Source organism: Coturnix japonica, chromosome 3 (assembly GCF_054131305.1).
Source record: "Coturnix japonica strain WE chromosome 3, WE-NBRP24, whole genome shotgun sequence".
NCBI lineage: Eukaryota > Metazoa > Chordata > Aves > Galliformes > Phasianidae > Coturnix > Coturnix japonica.
In genome coordinates, this window is record NC_140665.1 from 98326177 (window position 1) to 98348134 (window position 21958).

The window sequence follows — 21958 nt, forward strand, 5'->3', positions numbered from 1 at the left end:
CAAAGCAAATGAGCACACTTTATACCAAGATTATTACCTAGATCTATCTGTTACTACAATCTGTATTTCTGTCCCTGGATCATGGAACAAAATCTGCATTCTTACTAACTGGTAGAGACCAAGACTCCTACAACAAAGTTTCAGTTTGAAATCAAAAGACACTGCACTGCATCCTGCATGCACCCCTAAAGTCAAGTTTGATCCTGACTTCCTTAGGAAATGAAGCATGCTGTTGACCATGCCTCAGAGTTAGCCACCATCCATTCTTTCTCCAGTACTTTTTGAAACCACTGACCATTTTCAAGCAACATTTTAAAAAGGAGAATTTTAAATACAGCTGCCTTGACAAGCCTTCTAAGATTCAGAAGACAGAAAACAGGCACTTCAGTTAATACCTTCACAAAAGGAAGGATGCAGAACCAACCTATAGATTCTTTCTGGTAAGGTATCCACTATTAGAGAAATAGTGAGTCAATCAGTACATGCACAGTTCTGGAGTACATACAAAAACACTGGTTTCATATAAGCACAGGATTCTTATAGGGAATATGAGAAAAGTGTCAATCATTTAGCAATATAGAAAACATGAGTAAAGGAAAGCAGAAAACACCTATTTAAAAACCAAGCTTTGTTGTACTACTTTCAGATAAACTTGAATTGGTTTTGTTCAAAGAAAACTACTTGCAGCAATCCCTAAATATTTACTTTTCCCAGTGCATGCTTCCTTGTAATTCTTTAGCTGTTTAATAGCTCTAAATTCAGATCCCAAAACAAATTATTCTCTGCAGTGTAATACATCACAAGTTTAGGTTGAGCAGAGCATTGAGCAGTGCAGCCAAACCCTTATGATCCTGTATAATCCATACCTTCTTCTTCACCTTCTGTGGACACTTCATGGTGGTTCTGAATGCCATAGCTATTTCTCCTCAGCGATTTCCTCCTTCTTTTTACTCGTGAATACATATCCATGTTCTCCTGAAATAAAAGTATCACACAGCCCATCAGTACCATCCCATGTCACACTGTTACTGCACAGTTCAGTAACACACTACATAAATTCTAGGCCTCAACTGTTTCTTCAACAGAGCCCACCAGAGACAGACTACAAAAGCACTTTCATTCTATAGGTGTTAAAACAAACCTCTCAGTATCCAGGCTATCTAATATACTGCTAATAGCAGTATGAGGTTGTTTTAGGGAACTAAACACATGACAGTCCTTAGTTCTGTTATCATACTGCCAGAGCACGCATCAAATCAAAAGAGAACCACCAGAGCAAATCAGATGGTCACAGTGGTCAATTTATCGATAAAGAACACATGATTTTGTTCTCTGCCAAAATACATATCATTTTCATTAATTTCCTTCCTAACTTGAGTTCAGTAAGTTTTCCAATGTCATCCTCTGATGAGGATCCACAGTTTTACTGACTTGCACACGGACAATACAAAAACAAATGTGCCCTCCCTTCATATTGTTTTCATCCAATAGATAAGAAATGCTCCACTTACAAACTCAGTATCTGTCCACATTCGCAGCCGTTCTACCTCTCCAGACCGCCTATTTCTCCTGATGTTAATATTATCCATCTCCTGTAGGACGGCCTCGGCAGTACTGAAATACATGCAACAGTTAGCAAAAAAGAATAGACTTAAAATAGTAGACACACAGAAGTCTTTATCATCCAACAGCTTAGCATATCTAATTATGGTCTTTTATGGTTATCTCAAGGTCAAAAAGGCGACTAAACATATAAATGTCTCAAAATATGACATTTTTAAGGTAGCTTTCTGAATCTAGCAATTAAGGAAAAATACTAACTGTAATAAAGAGAACTGAAAGATGAAGCTACAGAATATAACCTAAGGATTATGCATAAGAAAAAATGCCGATGCTCCAGGTTCATGTTAAACTATAATGTTTTAGAATATTTCTGTGCTTGGCACAGGTTGTAGCATGCAACATTTCAAACTGCTTAAGAAGGTACCAGACTTGTAGAGTAAGGAAATAAAGCTTTTTGTCCACATTATTATAATATTGGGAAAGCAGTCAATGCTTCACAACTATAAACTTTACAGCTTCCTACCTTGGCCTCAAAAGGACAAAATAAAGAAATGATTTAAAAACTATTAGATCAGTAATTTCACCATTCATTACTTGAGCTCAGTACTCTATCACTTCTTATCTACTATCTAACTGAATTACGTTTTCATTATCTAGAGTGTTTATAAAGAGACTGCAAAACAATCCGGGGTTGTGAATTACAGCCCTGTCCAAGAAGCTCTATTGTTAAGGAGGAAAACAACAGAGTAATTAGCAGAACTAATCCAAATCTTTGGCTGTTCTGACCACCTTGTTACTACCTTCTGCAGAGATTATGGTACATTTCATCTTGAATTCTACTATCACTGCATACTAACTATAAGGAGATACAAACTTTCACTTCTTTTAAGCTGCTTAAAAGTAAAACTGAATTGGGAAAACTTTTCTAGAGAGAAGTCAATGGAATTTCTGGTCACAGATGTCCGTAAACCTAAATGTTAAGTCAATATAAATTTGTAAAGTGATATGAAGTAGTTATTAAGTAAATAGAAAAGAAAATTTAATGAATCAAAGATTTAACAGAGTGTGTTTAGCAATAAAGATCGTACATGGCAATTCAATGTTCCTATCGTTTCTCAAGCTCTGGCAAGCAGACTATGAGAGATGTGACCATTGAAATCCATCTTATAGGTGGAAATATGCAGAAATAACAGTTAAGAAAAACATTTCTGGCTCCCATTCCCATGCTCAGACCAGACCGTGCCTCCCTCTCTGACCTACTTTGTCTGCACAAGTAAATGTCAAAAAGTAGTGACACTCCCCCCCCACCACGTGAATTGTTAACAAATGGTAAATAAAGCAAAAACAAAAACAACAAAAAAGAAAGCTACAAACTTTTGATAATTTTATGATCCAAAACTTACAAGCAATATCTGTAAACCTTTCTATGCATTGTTGCTAGTCGCTACTTCAGAACACATTCAGATATCACTATGCGAACAGGTTACTAAGAGACAAACCAGGGTGTGGATTTACAGCATGTCAATGAGCCCGCAGTAACTGCCAACATACACAGCTTTATCAAGGGGGAAACACAAAGGAGTACCAGACACCAGGAGTCCAGCAGGCTGCTTTGCATTTAGAGCATGGGTAAAACTGGCAGTTACATCATGGGACCCAGCCTTTAACTCAAACCACAACCCAGCCAGCCTCAACACTAATATGTTTGCACAGTAAAACACAAAGATGGCACTGGAAGACAAGGTTTTCTAACTATAAAAAGCAGGCTGTTTTGTGAACACAGCTGAAGCATCCCCACATACCTGTTGACTAGCTGATCAAACAATAAACTCTGATTCAATGTTTCAAATCTGTTTTTCCTGGACCGACAACTTTTTCTGACTTCTATATCTCCGTTTATGCAAGCATGGTCCCCATCTCCCTTTTTTTCCCCTCGAAGGGGATGGCTTTTGAGAGCTAAGAGAAATTTGTATTACTACTTTAAAATGCAGTTCAAGAACATTTTCACAAACAAAAGTTAATAAACAGAATACTTAACAAGGACAATAAACCAGAAGTTATTATGGAGCACAATAAAAGCATCCTTACATTCACTTAGGAAATACATACTTAAAATTCCAATCAAAGTTGTTCTTTTGAACCGTTTCATCAGGCTTAAATTTGTTTCCTTATAAAATCGATCTTATGACTGAAATTTGGTATTGAAATATCCTCTCATTATTTTTAACTTGATGTTAATGCTAAATGCGCTCTTGGCCCCCAGCTTCAATTCTTAGGCTTCCAAATACAGCCTCAAGATGTCAGATACAACACATCAATTTCACACGTCTGTGCCAGCCACTCTGTACAGAACCAAGCAAAGAGAGGTTCCCCGTCCTGATTGTCCCTCAGGTACCACAGTTAATAAATAATAAAAATAGCAAAAATGCTTAATGAAGTAACATTTACACAGAGTCAACACAGAATTAAATGAGACAATTTATGCAAAGGGGACACAAAGGACAAAGTGGCTCTCACTGAGATATGAAATGAGATGACGAGTGAAAAGGAGAATCACATAGGAAAGCTGTACTAAGGCAGAAGGAGCTGCAGACAAGGCAGGTCTCTCCAGCAATAACAGAGTAAGTAATGCTAGGAGCCACAGAAGGCCAATTCTTAAACAATCAGAGAGTGTAAGGAAATTAAAGACACTAGCTGCGAGAGGAAGGCCAAAATGAGTTCCCAATACTAAATTTGGGAATTAAAGAAAACATCACAATTATGGCCAATAGGTCTGAATTGAGAAAAGAAATGGAACTGCATCTGAGAATGTTCTCCGTGTCAACAGAGAGCATCCAAGATATTAACAGAAGAAAGCTGAGCCAAAACAGTAACATTTCAGGTCAAAATAGCATAGGTAATTAGTGAAGTTATTAGAAAATATATGCAACTGAAAGTCATTGACATAAAATTGTTAGATGTAGAAGTAGATACCAACGTGGTCCATTGTAATGCACTTACATAAGCTACGTCCATTTGGTAGTGTAGCACCAGGTGGAGAAGTTAACCTAGGAAACAATTAAATCAGACAAACAAACAACATCATAATTCCTCAGCCAAGCAAATGTTACACAGTGCAAATAAAACCTTAGAAGTTAAATGCAACGTTGCACAATAAACCAAGACTTCAAAATCATTGTGAAACTAAGAGCAGACTTTTCGTCTCTGAAGATTCTGCTTCATGCCCAATGTCAGAATGAGGGCAAAACTGCCAAATACCAATTACACGAATCCTCCCAATTATCCAAATATCTCTTATTAATCCTTCCAACATTCCCTCATGCCATGTCCTACTATTAACTCTCCCTTTCTGCTTCAGAACAGGATCTTGATATAGCTCTTCAAAAGCAATTAACATTTAAGCACTTAGAATAAACTAGGAGAAGCAAAGAAAGCTGTTCTGTAGTCACACACTCACAGAAAAAGAAAATTTAATAAAATTAAGAACTGAATAAGATTATTTTATGCCTGGTGTGCTTCAATCGGGAAAGAAGTAATTTCAGGTTCTCTATCAATTCTTTTTAAATTAACTTTTCAGAGAATTAACCTCTACTATTCCGCAATTAAAGAAAACTACACATTCCGAATTCTTCTGAAATGTTATTGCCTAAGCAACCACTCATTCACTTTTAAAATACCTCACATTGTTTCACTATTAGACATTATCATTCTGAAAGAATAGTGGTGTGGGATAGAACCAAACGAGAACTCCACAGCTATTAGCACACTGTTAGAAGCAATTTTGTCAATATTGCTATTAAAAGCGAGTCACGTAATAGAAAAAAAAATACGTGTTTTTCATCTTCTCCACTCTAAGCAGAACTCAGTACTTTAAAGATGAGTGACCTGTAGTGTACAGTGCACACCAGTACTGGACAGGAAGGGGCACCTTGTTCTCAAACTCAAATCTACAGTAAATTTCATAGGAAAAAATAAAGAGGAGAACTAAATAATAAATGGAATCTGAGCTTGAATTTGACCAAGAGTTCAACATATTACAAACCATTCAATTTAACAGAAGATGTGGGCTTTGGCTATTATTTTCCTACCAAATCCATATAAAAGAAAGGTAATCTAAGGGCTTGTTGCAAGACTTTGCAACAATTCCACACATTTTTGAAAGCCACATTTAAATACATCCAAGTTTCCAATCATGTTTTTCTGGACAGATACTTGACGTTTTTTTTTCAGAAACCACAACTGAAGAAATGAAACTTGATTATAATGAAAGGCTCGGGAACTAAACCTTGGCGAAAAGTCTTAAAGACTCGAGATCATTATTAGGGACAGCACTTCAGATTTGGGCCAAAAAGACCAAGAAAAGCTCAGAAGCAAAGAGGAGTCACAGTGCGTTTCCTATAAAGAAACGAGAGCAACAGTAACCTGACCAAGTTCCATCTGACACAGTGATCTAAATTCTCCCAACTGCGTTATTTTTCTCTCTTAGAGCTCCTAATAAAAGGCATGAATCTCAAAGATATTCAATTTATTTTGTTTTAAAAGGGAAAAGCAAGAAGAAACAGAAAAAAAGAATATATCTACTTAAGCTTTACAGAGTTTTCGAAATATCAGTTGACAGCCCTGTAGTGAATTACAGTCATTCATATATACAAAGTGCGGAGAAAAATAGTTGTGATTCACATACAAACATGAAATACCCATCTACAACAACACTATTAACCAAATGTTCATTCTGCAGGAACATACAGTCTGTGACATCTCATAATTACTTGTAATTGTGTGAAGAACCTTACGAACAAAGAATGGCTTTTAGAACTATGAAGAGATAGAAAATGAAACAAATTACTTCTTTTTTGGATTATAAGAACATGGCATGACTTAGGACTTATTTAATACAACACAGTAGTTTATTCAGGTCCTTGTAACCAAAAATAGGGAAGAGTAACTTTCTTTCCATTGTCATTTTCTGCCTCTCTTCCCTGTCCATTTGGAGCTCATCAAAAATACCCTCAAGCTGCAGCTCACTGCAGAACTAAGCAAAGTGCATTATGAACAGAAAAAGAATTGAACAAACTCGGTACTTTCTTTTAGTATCAAGTTACCTGGACTGTCCAGCTGAGATGCTCCATTCCTCTCGCTGCCCAGCACTGCGCGATTTTGATTTCTCTTTGCACACAGGATCCGCATGTTTCGAGGTACGTTTGGCAGGAGGAGATATGTGGCTATCGCTCAAACTACCATCGCTACCTTCATCTTTCTGAAAATGAAGAAGCGCCATTAATTGGCTTGTATTTTATATATCCTTATTAAAAATAAAAGAAAGAAATTAAGCTTTGTAAAATAGAACTTTAATGTACTGTACTTTACCCACTTTATTTTGTATATTATACATGACGCTGTTACCCTTACTCCATTGTAAAAGAACTAATAGTGAAATAAAAGACTGAGGAAAATTAATGCGCTTAGAAACAGAGCAGGAATTCATCTTACTGATATTATCTTTGCATTTAAAATGCTGAAACAGTGACATTATAATCTCCTTGGGTGCTATCCAGAGGGACCTGGACAGGCTTGAAAATTGGACTTGATGAACCCAATGAGGTTTAACAAGGTCAAGTGCAAGGTGTTGTACTTGGGTCGGGACAATGTACAGAATGGGAGAACTCAATCTTTAATCAAAGGGCAGTGAGGCCACGGCACAAGGTGCCAAGAGAGGTTGTGGGTGCCCCATCCCTGAAGGTGTTTGAGACCAGGCTGGATGAAGCCCTGGGCAGCCTGAACTGATGGGGGCACCCAACCTACAGCAGGGGGTTGGCAGGAAGCAAGCCCCTTGCTAAAGCAGGTACCCTATAATAAGTTAGGCAGGATCCGGATGGGTCTTGAATACCTCCATAAAGAGAAACTCCACAACCTCTCTGGACAACCTGCTCCAGAGTTCCGTCACCATCACCATAAAGAAGTTCTTCTGTTTGCTTGTATAAACTTCCTATGTACGAGTTTTGGGTCGTAGCTCCTTCTCCTATTGCTACACACCACCAAGAAGAGCCTGACCTCATTCATTTGCCTCCCACAACCCTTCAGACTTTTATAAGCATTAATGAGATCCCCACTCATTCTTCTTTTACCCAAGCAGAACAGACCCAGGTTACTCAGCTTTTCCTCTTACAGGACATACTCCAGGCCCTTTATCATCCTTGCAGCCCTCTGATGGACTCCTTCTAGGAGATCCCTGTCTTTTTTCAACTGGGGAGCCCAGAACCAGACCGAGTCCACACAGCGTTCTAAAGTAGCCTCACCTTACTGTGCATAGCAGGAGGATCACCTCCCTTGACCTACTAGCCATGCTCTTTTTAATGTGCCCCAGGATACCACCGGCCTTCCCGGCCACTAGAATTATAAACTCCCTGCTTTATAAATTCTTAATTCAGAGATACACGCGCAGATCTTGGTTAAAAAGCTAAATATCTACTACAAGAGAGTAACAAGCCTCTGAGTATTGAGATCTGGGAACTGTCAGAAAGCACTTAAAGCTAAGAAGAAAAGACAGTTTTACTTATACGCAAGGAGATGATGGTGGAAGTCCGGTTTATTCATCCAGCTTAACTGCAACAACAAACCGTTTTGTTCTACAAGTAATTCAAATTCTGGATCACAAAAGTATTCAAGAAAAAAAGAAGATGAAAATGCTTTTTGTAAAGCAGAATGATCACAGCACATTTAGAAAGCTGCAAAGCCTAAAGCAAAGCAGATGCAGGGGAGCAGCTCAGTAACAGAGCAGACCCAAAGGAGCTCAGCACCAGTGAACTTGCCAACCTCCTTTGATCTTGCCCTGATGTTATCTGACCCACCCAGAAACCAAACCAGCTCACTGAGGCCTCACAAGTTCATTTTCTTTCAGCTGGATTGGTTTCTCAGCTGCTTAAAGAGCTGAATTATTACATTAAGAGATATTAGATTGTAACTACCCACGTTCCTTTGTCGTTTAAGTTGTTTTAACCACGGCAGCTATTTACCTGGGAGCAGGGAAAGCAGGACGTTCCTAATAAGATTCAGTCTTGGGAAACCTTTAACCCTTGTCAACAACAAAACAAAACACAACAAAAAGCAAAACAAAAACACATCCTCTTCTTCTTCACTGCTTCACTTCTTCAGGAAGTGCATCCATTTACCTCCAATCCTTATATTATCTCTACTAGAAGACTACAACCAGGAGTTCGCATGAAACAGGATCTGGGGTCAAACCCTCAGACTGAGGCAAAGTGACAGCAGAGATGAGAGCTCCCTTCCCAAACACAACCCCCTGTACTTCACACAGTGACACCCCACCAGCCCTGTCATCCAGCTGCTCTGCATGGCACCCACAGAAAAGTGGCTTATCACAGTTCTGATAACTGAACGTGTTCCATTTGCATACTGTAGGTATTTGTGCTTATCCATTAACCAGAAACAAGCTTATTTGCGGACTTACGCAAGTGCTGCATTGCTAAAATGTGTGTCAGTAGGAACTTTCTCTGCGCAATTACCAAAGCAGAATGAAAGCAGAGCTTCAAGGGAAGCCACAGAACCAGTTTCAAACCGGCTAAGCCAGAAAGAGAAAATGAAGCTAAGAAAAAGGAACAAACAAGTAATGATGCTTTATGAGGGGTTTGTGAGCAGGGAAATACATAACGCCTGTTCTCCTACGCTCTGTCTGTACTCCTTCCCATGCAAAGATCTTAACTCCTCCCAGGTCTCCTACAAGCACCTTTGTTTGCACTTCCTCCAGTCTCCCGCCTCCGGCCTGGCTGTTGTTCCTTGTTCCCCAGCCATTCCTCCTGGCTATTTAGTGAGGAAAGGAAATATGCCACGGCAAGCTACTGCCAAGCTCTGTGCACACTGAGCAGCCAACCAGCAGCTAAAACACAACACCAACCTTCAACCCAGGGATAGAAGGCGCTGCTTTGGGTCTCTGCTTGCTACCTCACAAAATACATCATAACCGAGTAACACTGAGATCTCTACTACTATCAGACAGGAAAACCATCTCATAAATACAAAGCCAGTCTGGAACTGAAGACAGTTAAGCCTAAATACTAATCTAAGTAAGAACACTAACATACAAACTATCTTAACTGAGGCAATGACAAAGCCACAACAGTGCGAAATCAATACACATTTATCTGTATTAATAAGTCTAGAAACTCCCTTTTCCAGTCAACACTCCACGGAATCAAACCCCACCAAGACAACATCCAGACTTTTCACCTACCTACAGTAGAACATGGAGATAGAGATCTCATTACTCTCAAGTGATTAGCCAGATGGGATGTGCGTGAACAAGAAAATAAATTAATCTTAATTTGAAAAGCCTTTATGAGAGCCGTCTTCCAGTCGCTTCCTCCCATTTAGAGCAAAAGAGGTCTAATGATTCCACTGCACTCAACTTGCTCCCTCAAGAAACTGGGTCTCAAATCATTTCTATCTTTAATGATTAAAAACAGTACTTCGGTTTCACCCAGAAACTTATTACTTAACGGTACACACTGCGAGTATGTTCAGGGACTGGGAAGGAAAATGTACGATAAAAGTATCAAGCCTAGAAATTGTGCCGCTGTAGAAGCAGGAACCAGCACACTGAATTCAAAGCTCTTAATGGAACACTGGCACTGAAGCAAGTCCGCTCACATGCTGAGAGCAGAGCTGCCTCCAGAATTCAGGAAATCCTAATTATGCCAGAAAATGCCTGAAAGCGTATCAACACCACACAGTATCAGTGCTGAGAGGTGAAAAAAACACTATCGGATAAACCTGATTTAGCACAATTCTATTTATCTGCCATTAACAAGAGACCCAGAGTAGTCCAGATATGATCCACAACCCAGTGCATCACTGTATATAAAGCTGTCTTGCTAATAATGGGCTAAGAAGTAATTGAAGTTAAGAAGACAGCACCAGCAATCTACATTGGAGAAACAACATTCACTGTCATAGAATCATAGAATTACCCAGGTTGGAAAAGACCTTGAAGATCATCAAGTCCAACCGCAGCCTAACCAGTACCCTAACTCTAAAAACCCTACACTAAATCATATCCCTGAGCACCACATCCAAACGGCTCTTAAACACAACCAGGGATGGCGATTCAACCACCTCCCTGGGGAGCCTATTCCAGTACCTAACTTCCCTTTCTGTAAAGAATTTCTTCCTAATATCCAACCTAAACTTGCTCTGGCGCATTGTCATGGAATATCCTGAGTTCAGAGAAGGGCTACATGAGAGTCCAACTCCTCCTCCTCCTTTATGGAGGTCTCCTCTTCAAAGAGCTCCAGAGCTGAAGGCCTCACGAGCTCAATGAATGGAAGGACTCTAGATCTAGATCTAGATGAAGACTCTCAGCAAGACTGGAGTACACGTGCCATGGAATGGTTTGGTTTGGTGGGGTTTTTGTATTTAAATAAGCTGAATCTTCTGGTCAGGAGAACATCTGTAGGACTCCTCTATCAGTCCGAATACCCCAAAGTAATTATAACACAGAAGACTCGGTGATAGATGATGAGTTATCTAACACTGCCATCTTGAAGAACACCGACTCAAGTCCATCTTGACCTGGCTGAAGCAATGACACTATAATAAAGCACAACCCCATCCGGCAATTTCAGAAAGAAGCATTTGGTTTGCTACAGGCCCAACTGTATTAAAAAACAGGCGTGCAGACAGGCTGATATATATTTGAGCTTTCCACTATGGTAAAACTCGCTCTCCTTGCCATGCCTTGTGCAGGTCACACCCTTCCTCTGACTAACTCTCCCACACCCAGAATGTTACCATGATTGCTCCTGTGGCTTCACAAATCAGACCTGAGATACCAACACAGTATTTTAATTCTTTCAGTTATGCTTTTCTCTTTTCTATCATCTCTGCCCACGTCTAAGACGTGAAATAAAGACCAACCAGCACTCAATTGATTAACAGTATTCCTCTGCACTTCAGACAACGTACAATCCATTACAATGTACAATCCTGCTTCTTCTGCACTTCATCTGTAATGTCATTTCAAACACATGAGAACAAAACGGAGCCTGTCCTGTGATTCCGGACAAATCACCTGCTCCCCTGCATATCAGTTCCTGCAAAAGGTAAGATGTGCGGATTAAGACATCGGCTTGGGCAGATCTACTGCATTGAAGACCTACTTTGAGATCCATTGTTGAAAGTGAAGCAAGAGCCAGGCATCCCACTTGATGCATTTTTGGGTTAGACACACTAAGCAAGTAGAAAAGCCAAAACATTTCACAGGCTGAGTTACTTTTGTTTTTTCCCTGGTTTGATTACAAGTTCTAGCAACAAAACCAAGCAAGTTTTCTGCCATAATCATAGAATCATAGAATTAACCAGGTTGGAAAAGACCTTGAAGATCATCAAGTCCAACCGCAGCCCAACCATAGTACCCTAACTCTAACAACCCTCTGCTAAATCATATCCCTGAGCACCACATCCAAACGGCTCTTAAACACAACCAGGGATGGCGATAACTATGATAATGTCATCTGACTATAACCAAGTAAAGCCCTTCAAATCTTACCTCTACTGCTGTCATTTGGTTTTTAGCTTCTTATCTTCTGGTTCTAGCTCCCAAATCCCCACTTGTATGCAGTCATTTCTCTTGATCTTACCACAGGCGTTAAGAAAGAATAGCATGACTTATGTTCAAGAAGTATTTGATGATAAAGGAATTAATAACTACAACTGCTGTAATTTATTGGTGGTGATGGTACTAAAGAGTGCCTCAACTGCAAGTTGAGCAGAATTCTTTTAACATTCAGCTCCTGCATTTAGCCTTCAGTAAATGATACTTAAGTCAGCAGTAGCCATCAAGAATATAAAGAACACCATCAACTTCTTCCCAACTCATTCTTCCAAAAGAAACACCTCCTGTACGAGAGTTGCTTTCATTATTACAATAGATTTCTACTTTATTTCCTAGAACTCTCCAACCCAAGATCTTGAAGAAATGGGAAAGCTTTCGATTAAAGAGTTTATAGCATAAAAACAGAAAACAAGCCTGCTTGTTTACTGGGTATTTTCATGCTTGCAAACATTCATCCTTCCTGCAGCAGCAACCTGCTCATAGCCAGGCTGAGTACTGAACAGAAGAGCCCTTGAAAAAGAGCTTTTGATCCGACACCCAGCAGCTCCTGCAGACCATGGGCTACCTGCAGGTTGATAAGGGAGAGCCTCTGCCAAAGGGGCTGAGGCTTTTTCCTCCTCTCATCACCACTGCCCCCTCCAAACTCTCCACAATGAGTCCCTCTCTCTCTCCTCCCTCTTGTGCCTTCCCTAAAACAGATGTGAAACTTGGAATTTCCAGCTGATAATCAGGGCAAGGGGGACAGGAGGAAGTGGGTTAAATTGCAGCTGGAGCAGCAACCTGATCCTGATGCAGCTGATCAGATGGCCAGACAAGCATTAATACTGCTAAGTCTGCCCCTTTCCGCAACTGTAGAGCAAGCAGCTCGCAGCACAAGAAGTCACACACCTTCACATAAGCAAATCTACTGAGGTGGGGTCTCTGTCTGCTGTAGAGGGGTTTGCACTTCACCACGCAATCAAGCTATTACACCAAGCAATGAAGTATCCATAGCAAGTAAAGTCAACAGGAAGGTATCCTGCTGTTACAAAGTCAAGATGCTTGTGGATCTCAATCTACAGGGCACTTAAAGACACTTACAAAAGTAAAACCAAATTAAAACCTTGTAAGTAATCTTCAGATTAACATCTTGAAACTTAAAATCAAGATGAAAACAACATTCAAGATAAGGTCAGAGGAATAACAGAAAGTAGTTACTGAACGTTAAAATGAGGGACTGCAGAAACACAGCTACAAATGTTGATGTGCATAAACTCTTCCATGTGGGCAGGGAGAAGAGCTGCTTTGTTTTTGGTGGGTATTTTGTTGTTGTTGTTTTACTATTTGCTCATTTAATTTCAAGGAACAGACTGGATGCTGTAGAAACACAAATAACCCAACTTCTGAACTATGGAAGTTCCCAAACCAAGAGTCTGCTTTGAGTGCAGTCAGGCAGAAACCAGAAACATAAAAACATGAAAATCTGGATAGGCTACAAAAGCTGCTCAGGACAAGCTGGAGTTGTGTATTTCTGGTAGGAGCACGAAAGCTGCATCACACAATCCAAGTTCAGCTGGAGTTGAAGCTATCAGGGCACTCACATTCTCAGTTCAAAACTGAAAGGCTGACAGAAGATCACATCTGGGTCAGAAGAGCCATGTTTCAGTGTCTACCTAGCATGAAATTGAACTTATTCAGGAACAGAACCCAAGAAAGAATAAATGCAAAATAACACTTGAATAATTTAAAGCAAAACTCGCGGTTAAACTAAGCCATGAAAATCCATCAAAGGTAATAAAAGCAGTATTTCAAGAATAAACTCAGGAAAAAACCGTCGAAAAAAAGCAGGAAAGTATTGAAGAGTAGGACAGGAGCACGACAAGGAGAAATGGTTTTAAGTTGAGGGAGGTAAGATTTAGGTTGGATGGCAGGGGGAAGTTCTATACCAAGAGAGTGGTGAGGTGCTGGAACAGCTGCCCAGAGAGGCTGTGGATGCCCTGTCCATCTCTGAAGGTGTTCAAGGCCAGGTTAATGGAGCCCTGGGCAGCCTGGGATGGTATTAAATGGAGAGGCTGGCAGCCCTGCATGCAGCAGGTGGTTGGAGATTTATGATCTTTGAGGTCCCTTCCAACCCAACCATTCTATGATTCCATGATGAGTGCAGAACGAAAGAAAACTTCTGGATGAGAAAAAGGATGGCAAAACAGTTCCCTTTGCAGTAGTAAGGAGGTTTATTCCCACACGAAGTAATATATTACACCTCAAATATCTATAGCATCATTTAAATGGTCACAGCTATGATGTAAGAGCAATGAAAGCTTCGTGCAACTAATTCCTACGTGCAGGATGCTTTGGGTTGGGAAGGGTTTTCTGCATCAAACTCTGTAAAAACATTTAAAGCATCTCTTGGAAAGGGCTGACAATAGCAGGACACGGGGAAATGGTTTTAAGTTAAAAGAGGGAAGATTTAGGTTGGATGGCAGGGGGAAGTTCTTCACTAGGAGAGTGGTTAGGCCCTGGAACAGGCTGCCCAGGGAGCTTGTGGATGCCCCGTCCTTGGAGGTGTTCAAGGCCAGGTTGGACGGGGCCCTGGGCAACCTGATCTATGGGGTCTCTACGGGGATCTATGGGGTCTCCTGGGCAACCTGATCTAGTAAAGGTGTATGTTTGGTGGCCCTGCTGGGCAGGGGGGTTGGAACTACATGATCCTTGAGGTCCCTTCCAACCCGGGTCATTCTCTGATTCTGTGAAAGCATCACTAGAACAGCATGAAAACTTTTCCACACGTAGCGAACGCTCAACAATTTAGGGCAGGATATGCAAAACTTTATCACATCCAAGTGAAACCGCGGGGGAATGCAGGTGATCACAATGTAATTTACCTGAGCTAATTATCTTACGTAACCCCAGGCTGTATGCCACTCTTGCAAAACCATCATGGGATCTCTCCCAACTACTGGTTAAGCTTTCTGCCTTGAGTTTTAAAGGAGAGACAGCAACATGAGCAGCAGCTTTTGCTAACATTCCCTTATGATGGCTTATGCTGCTTGGGTAACGCAGATAGGACACACACACACACAAAGAACTTTGACTCAAAACAGCCATTTGGAAGCACGGAACGGTTACAAATGCTGATTATATAGAGAATTTGGACAGAAACCTGGACACGTATCACTCCCGACAATTACTCATTTCCCCACTGCTCACTGTGTTAATATCACACTAGCAAGGAACAGACTGCATGATCTGTTATAGATCACTGACTTTCTCCTGGTACAAAGAGCAAGGGATCACTAAAACAGGAGGAACTGCTGTTTCACCACACTGCTAAGATGAGCTTAGGCAGAAACTCTCCTTAAACTGAAGTTACTCTCAGTAATTTCAATAGGCTCTGTATCTCAGGATATAGTTTGAAGAGCAGTAGAAGCATTGAGTCCCCTCAGCACCTTCCTTAATTGATTGCAAACTCTTAGCCATGTAATGTAAGTATTTAAGAGGAGCTTCTGTCCCTGAAGAGCTCTTCATGCAGAGGGTCAGCAACAGTAATTTCCCCGAGGGATGAAGGACACACCAAGATGTGTTAAGAGTTTTATTCTAAGTCCATTCTGGGCTGCCCAGAACACAGTAAGATGCTCCGCAAAGGAGCCTGTCAGAACCTGCATCAAACTGTTTCACAAAGAAAAGATTTATTTTTGGGAAGCTCTAAGTTTAAAGCTAGAATTCTATAACAAATCATGATATTAAAAGTTTGCTCTATAGGTTTGCAATAGCTGACTATTAAAGAGCTTTTCTTAAGGAGTGAAGCAGCGGGTTTGCACTAGGAAAGCTGCATTATCACATTTTCCAAAGCAAAAAACAGGAATATTTTGTTACAGACTGAGATATTACAGCAAGAGATGTTGAAATATACAGGTATTACAGAGCACAAAAACTCTGCTTAGGTTTCTACTTGACCACACTGCAGCTCTTTCTGTCAGTCCCAAGCCTGTGCTTGTTCCTATTAGCAATTAAGTACAATGGAGAGCTCTATGTTGCGACTGAGCAAACTGAATGATGCTGGCAGCACTACTTTTAGATGGGATCACGTGCTACAATTAACACAGAGCCCTCAAGTAGCTCTTAAGGCACTGCTAATGCTTTCTAGACTAATTAAATTAAGTTAATCTCGTATACATTTCTACAGTGTCTAACTAATACACTGACATGGTCTCAAAGTGTTTATTGCCCAAGAAATCCCCCTACTCAATGAGCATTCTGATGTTTTTGTATGTCAAAACCATTTCCATTGCCAAATAAACATCGCCAGCATCATCACAACTCAACACCTGAAAACATCAGACATAGGTAAACCTCGACTACATTGAACCACTTATGGTCATAACCACCTCAAGTCTTTCTCAGTTTGAATCAAGTCCTCTTGATTCTGTTTTACAACTCTGGTTCTGAAAACTATGGAAGATGTCTGTGCATTTTTCTTGTCAGGATGTTTTACTATCAAATCATAAGACAAACATCCTATCAAACCATAAGACATTCCATAACCCCGGAGAGAAAAAAAATAATGTCATTTATATGAAGATAGAATAGTAACTTACGTAAGGACAGCTTCACTTTCTGTTACATAAATCAAGGATGGAACCAGGAATGAAAACACAGCCCCATTTTTCCTCTTTGTGCCTTCCTCGGTGGCATTCTGCTATGACATCATTTCAGAGAATAAACTTCCAGGCTCCCTGATGCATTTAGTGAGGGATTCTGTTCATTTTCATCTCAGTGGACACGCACTTATTCATCTCAATCATTGTCCAGAACTCAAAACAGTTTTCTTTTCAAATACTGATGTCATTGCTTTGTCTGAGATTTGACAATCACAGAATCGCAGAATGACCTGGGTTGGAAGGGACCTCAAGGATCATGTAGTTCCAACCCCCCTGCCCAGCAGGGCCACCAAACATACACCTTTACTAGATCAGGTTGCCCAGGGCCCCGTCCAACCTGGTCTTGAACACCTCCAAGGACGGGGCATCCACAACCTCCCTGGGCAGCCTGTTCCAGGGCCTAACCACTCTCCTAGTGAAGAACTTCCCCCTAACATCCAACCTAAATCTTCCCTCTTTTAACTTAGAACCATTTCCCCGTGTCCTGCTATTGTCAGCCCTTTCCAAGAGTTTACTCCCCTCCTGGGAGTAAGTTCCCTTCAGGTATTGAAAGGCTGCAATGAGGTCACCCCGCAACCTTCTCTTCTCTAGGCTGAACAAACCCAACTCCCTCAGCCTGTCCTCATAGGGGAGGTGCTCCAGCCCCCTGATCATCTTCGTGGCCCTCCTCTGGACCCTTTACAGAGACAATACTACAGAGGGAGTAAAGAGAATATGAGACTGGTTTTCTGTGGAAATGATCCAGCACAGTCTAAATACATATTGCTTCCACATTAAGATCCAAAAAAATGGACACTTATTAAGCAGTTTGACACAGCATGGAACCTAAAGCAACTTCAAATCACATCTTCTTTTCTGGGCTTGAGAAAGGAGGGATTCCCAACTACCCTTGTATACGTATGGAGAGGAAAACAAAAACAAACCACAAAGAAATAAGGAGAATGGAAATAGACCTATAACGTTTGTAGTACCTGGTCTAATCAGCGTTTCACAGGATGCCATTAGATTACTAACTCAGTTTTTCTAATAAGGAACAAATAGATCATCTGTTAAAATACACTCCAAAAGGGAATTACAAGGGTTGCCACCAATGAGCATTGCCCTATGAATTCAAGTCCAAACTTCCTCTGCGGAGGGAAATTAAGTCACAGTACAAATAAGCAGCGTGACATCTCTGCCAGAGCTCCCAGCTCTAGCTGCCCATTAACCCAATTAACTGTGCGTAGTAAGGCTGCTTTCTGACATTACAACTAAAAGATCTTCAAAGGACACGCTGTTCCAGTCAACAACAGCACAAAAACAAGGCCGGCACCAAACAGCCTCCCTATCTGTCTGCTGACACTTCCAAAAAGCAAAGGCTTTGTCTTCCTACCGCTGCACTTACTCTGTACTCACTGAAATCCTCCTTTGGCATTATTTCAAGGAGATTGGGGAGCTCTGAAACACTGCATCACTGACAAACGCTGAGATCTGGAGAATAAAGAACTGTTGGACAAAGATCACTCAAAAACATGGTGATATATATATACATATATATACATATATATATTACAGAGCTCGCAAAGGGAAGGGGGGAAAAAATACCCAAACCTCTCCTTGGTAACTTCTCATTTTTGGTGAATGCATCTAAATCAAGTTATCTACCTCAAACACGTCGTATTTGATGTGAAATGAAACAAGTTCATGTCAGCATGCCAAAATGTTCGCTTGACTATAGAAGAAACACACCTTTAGAAGTATGGGGTGATGAAAAATATCATCGTTAAATCAATAATCTCCTTTCTTTAGAGAATAAAAATCACACAGCGCGTAGATTTTAATTATTTGCAGCATAAAATGCTTTTCGTAGATGGAAAAAAAGATGCGGAAAGAAGCCCAAGCTATTTACTTAGCAGCTGCAAACTCCCTGCTACATAAGCCAGTGAGAGTGACACCAAACTTTGCCTTGCAAACCACATAAGCCGTGATACAAATAAACAGAAACTGCACATGAGAACAAGCAGAACGGCTCCGTACAGCCACGTCCTCCATCCCCACGAGCCCAATGAAGTTATATACAGAGTAAAGGCTACTTAGAACAAGTAATGTGTGCGAAGAGGAGCAACGTGAAGCACAAGAGAACGGAAAGAGACCTTAGAAGGAATCTGACGGTGTTGTTATTATTTTCAAACAAAAGATATGGGGAAAAGGCTTTCTGGCCATTCCAGCTGTCAGCCTCCCCATCTGCCTCTGGCTGCTGCTGGTTTCAGTCTGTTTAATTAACGTTTTCCTTCGCACAGGGCAGGACGTGGTCAGTTGATGCACGACTGACAAACAACCAGACACCCCCTATTTTCACTTCTGTATTTACCGAGTCTTTCACAACACACAGCTCTGAAAACAGGCACGAGGCTGAGTGAGCTATAACCATTAGCCCGAGCCCTCAAGCACCTGAAATAAAAGCCTTGTATGTAATGAAAAGAACAGCGCTGTCAACAGAACCGCTTGGAGACACCAAGGCAAAACCAAAGGGAATTCTCTTTCCCAGTTACAGTCTGCTGCTCCAATCTGTCTATGGGATTCATCTGCCACCAGACCACAGTAAAGGCATTATATCTATGGGATTCATCTGCCACCATACCACAGTAAAATCATTATATCTATGGGATTCATAAACCACAGTAAAGGTGTTATAAGTTATGTTCACAGAATCACAGAATGACCCGGGTTGGAAGGGACCTCAAGGATCATGTAGTTCCAACCCCCCTGCCTGGCAGGGCCACCAAACATACACCTTTACTAGATCAGGTTGCCCAGGAGACCCCATAGATCCTCACAGACACCCCATAGATCCCCACAGAGACCCCATAGATCCCCATAGAGACCCCATAGATCAGGTTGCCCAGGGCCCCGTCCAACCTGGCCTTGAACACCTCCAAGGACGGGGCATCCACAACCTCCCTGGGCAGCCTGTTCCAGGGCCTAACCACTCTCCTAGTGAAGAACTTCCCCCTAACATCCAACCTAAGAGAAATCATTCAACTGAACCCCGTGCAGCGACGGCACAACCGCGTCCTCCCCGCCCCACAGCGAGCGGGGCGTCCCCAGACGACAGGATTTTACCTCACGAGCCGCCGCGAGCCTTCGCTTCAAACGAACCGAGGTCATTTCGGGAAGGAATTACGATAAAAGCAAAAGGAAAAGAAGCGAGGAGGGAGTGACGATCGCCAAGTTGCTGCCGGCGGGGCTCCCAACTTTTGTCTGGCGGCGTCGCAGCTCCGCTCGGTGCCGCATGGGGCGCTCCGCCCGCATCGCGGCCCCCGCCCGCCGTGCCGGCCCAGCCTCAGCGCCGCGGCCCCGCCGCAACTTCGCCTCCCGTGTCCTCGGCCGCCCCCTGACCCTGTTGGCAGGGGCCGCCCGCTCGGCGGTTTCCCTACAACGCGTGTTTCCCCCCCTCCCTGTCCCCCCACCCACACAACGCCTCGTCCCCTCACGCCCCGCCGTCCCTCCGCTCCCCCTCCTCCGCTCAGCTCGGCACCGTCTCGGATCCCCCCCCCGTGGCAGCGGCGCTGTCCTCAGCCGTTCCCGGCCGCCGCCCGCCGCCCCCCCCTCCGCCCGCAGTTCCCTTCTCCTCGTACGTTGTCCGCTGCCCGCTCCCCGCCGCCAACCCTCACCCTCGCCGCCGCCGTCTCTTCTATCCCGGCCGTATCTGCCTTGGTGCCTCTTTTGGAAGAGCGGGTCCGGGACGAGATGAAATGGCTGCCGGCTCCGGCCGCTGCGGACGCCGCTTTGCCCAGGGGGCGCAAGGAGCTCTTCCTGGTGTTCACCATGGCCCCGGGAACGGGGACGCGGGGGGACCCGCCGCCGCCGCTGCTGCTGCCGCTGCCGCCGGTGCGGAGGGAGAAGGGAGGGAGGGAGGACAGGCGGGGGCTCGGGCAGGGAGGGAAAGGGAAGGGGAGGGGGAAGAAGGAGAAGAAGTCCTTTGGGGACGCCGCTCCGCCGGGCAGAACCACGAGACAGAACCGCGCCGACTCCTCCCGCTGCCGCCGCCGCCTCCCCGGCTGAGCCGCGCACTAGCCGGCCGCCATTACTGCCCCTTCTCCCTTTCTCTCCTCGCCGCTCCGCCAACCCCGGCTGTTGCCGCAGGAGGGCGCTGCGGGGCCGCCGCCGCCGCGCGCAGGAGCCGAGGCGGCCCCCGCTGCGTACGTTCTAGCACGGCGCCGCCGCCGCTCTATGGGCCTGCAACGAAAAGCTGGATTTTCTGTCTCTCTTACCACAGATCCTACAATCACGTTACAAAAGGGCCACTAGGAGAGTGGTTAGGCCCTGGAACAGGCTGCCCAGGGAGGTTGTGGATGCCCCGTCCTTGGAGGTGTTCAAGGCCAGGTTGGACGGGGCCCTGGGCAACCTGATCTAGTAAATGTGTATGTTTGGTGGCCCTGCCAGGCAGGGGGGTTGGAACTACATGATCCTTGAGGTGGAAATTGCAACGATGTTTAAATAGAGAACAATAAATGTAAAAACTGTTATTCTGGTTTACGTCCGTACTCCCACATACTTCCTTTCAAGACTGAAGTCTGAAAGCACAGTGGAGCGTATACTTAACAATGTAAAACATCCAATAGTTCCATTAGGATGTATAATAAGAAAATGGGCCATTTAGATTTCCAAGAAAATAAATATTTCCATATACAGAGACCATTTTCCATTTTTCTAAGGTACTCCTGAGTACAGCGTCTTTAGAAGTAGAAATGATCATCTTCTGGTTACCTGACATAGAATCATAGAATTACCCAGGTTGAAAAAGACCTTGAAGATCATCAAGTCCAACCACAGCCTAACCAGAACCCTAACTCTAAAAACCCTACACTAAATCATATCCCTGAGCACCACATCCAAACGGCTCTTAAACACAACCAGGGATGGAGATTCAACCACATTGACATTCTCTGTTTACAGCTTTTAATCTGTAACAGCAACAGTACTTTGTCTCCTGGTTAAGAACCTGCAGCCTTTCTAAAGCACAGTTGTTCTGCTCAGTGCAGTTTGTTTGGTTACGTTGCCCATTCTTCATTTATTCCTTTATTTGTATTGAGGTCATGAACAGATGCAGCCATTTCAAAGACTTGTAGGGTAAAGGAGTATTTTAATG

At 42.7% G+C, this 21958-nt stretch overlaps 1 protein-coding gene across 4 annotated transcripts in view; it reads right to left on the reverse strand.

Moving 5' to 3' along the window:
• Positions 1–20929, reverse strand: part of ATAD2B (ATPase family AAA domain containing 2B) — a 70402-nt gene extending 49473 nt beyond the window's left edge. For 3 of the 4 annotated variants that reach the window (XM_032443403.2, XM_032443404.2, XM_015859534.3), the window contains exons 1-6: positions 20481–20929; positions 6666–6820; positions 4564–4610; positions 3366–3519; positions 1512–1614; positions 867–975 (exon numbers count right to left, since the gene is read on the reverse strand). In XM_032443403.2, the coding sequence (XP_032299294.2) occupies positions 867–975; positions 1512–1614; positions 3366–3519; positions 4564–4610; positions 6666–6820; positions 20481–20636 (724 nt within the window). In that variant the 5' untranslated portion in view covers positions 20637–20929. Of the gene's footprint in view, positions 1–866; positions 976–1511; positions 1615–3365; positions 3520–4563; positions 4611–6665; positions 6821–19929; positions 20092–20480 lie in introns of those variants that run through there. The other variant, XM_032443405.2, reaches the window with a different exon arrangement.
• Positions 20930–21958: the final 1029 nt, after the last annotated feature.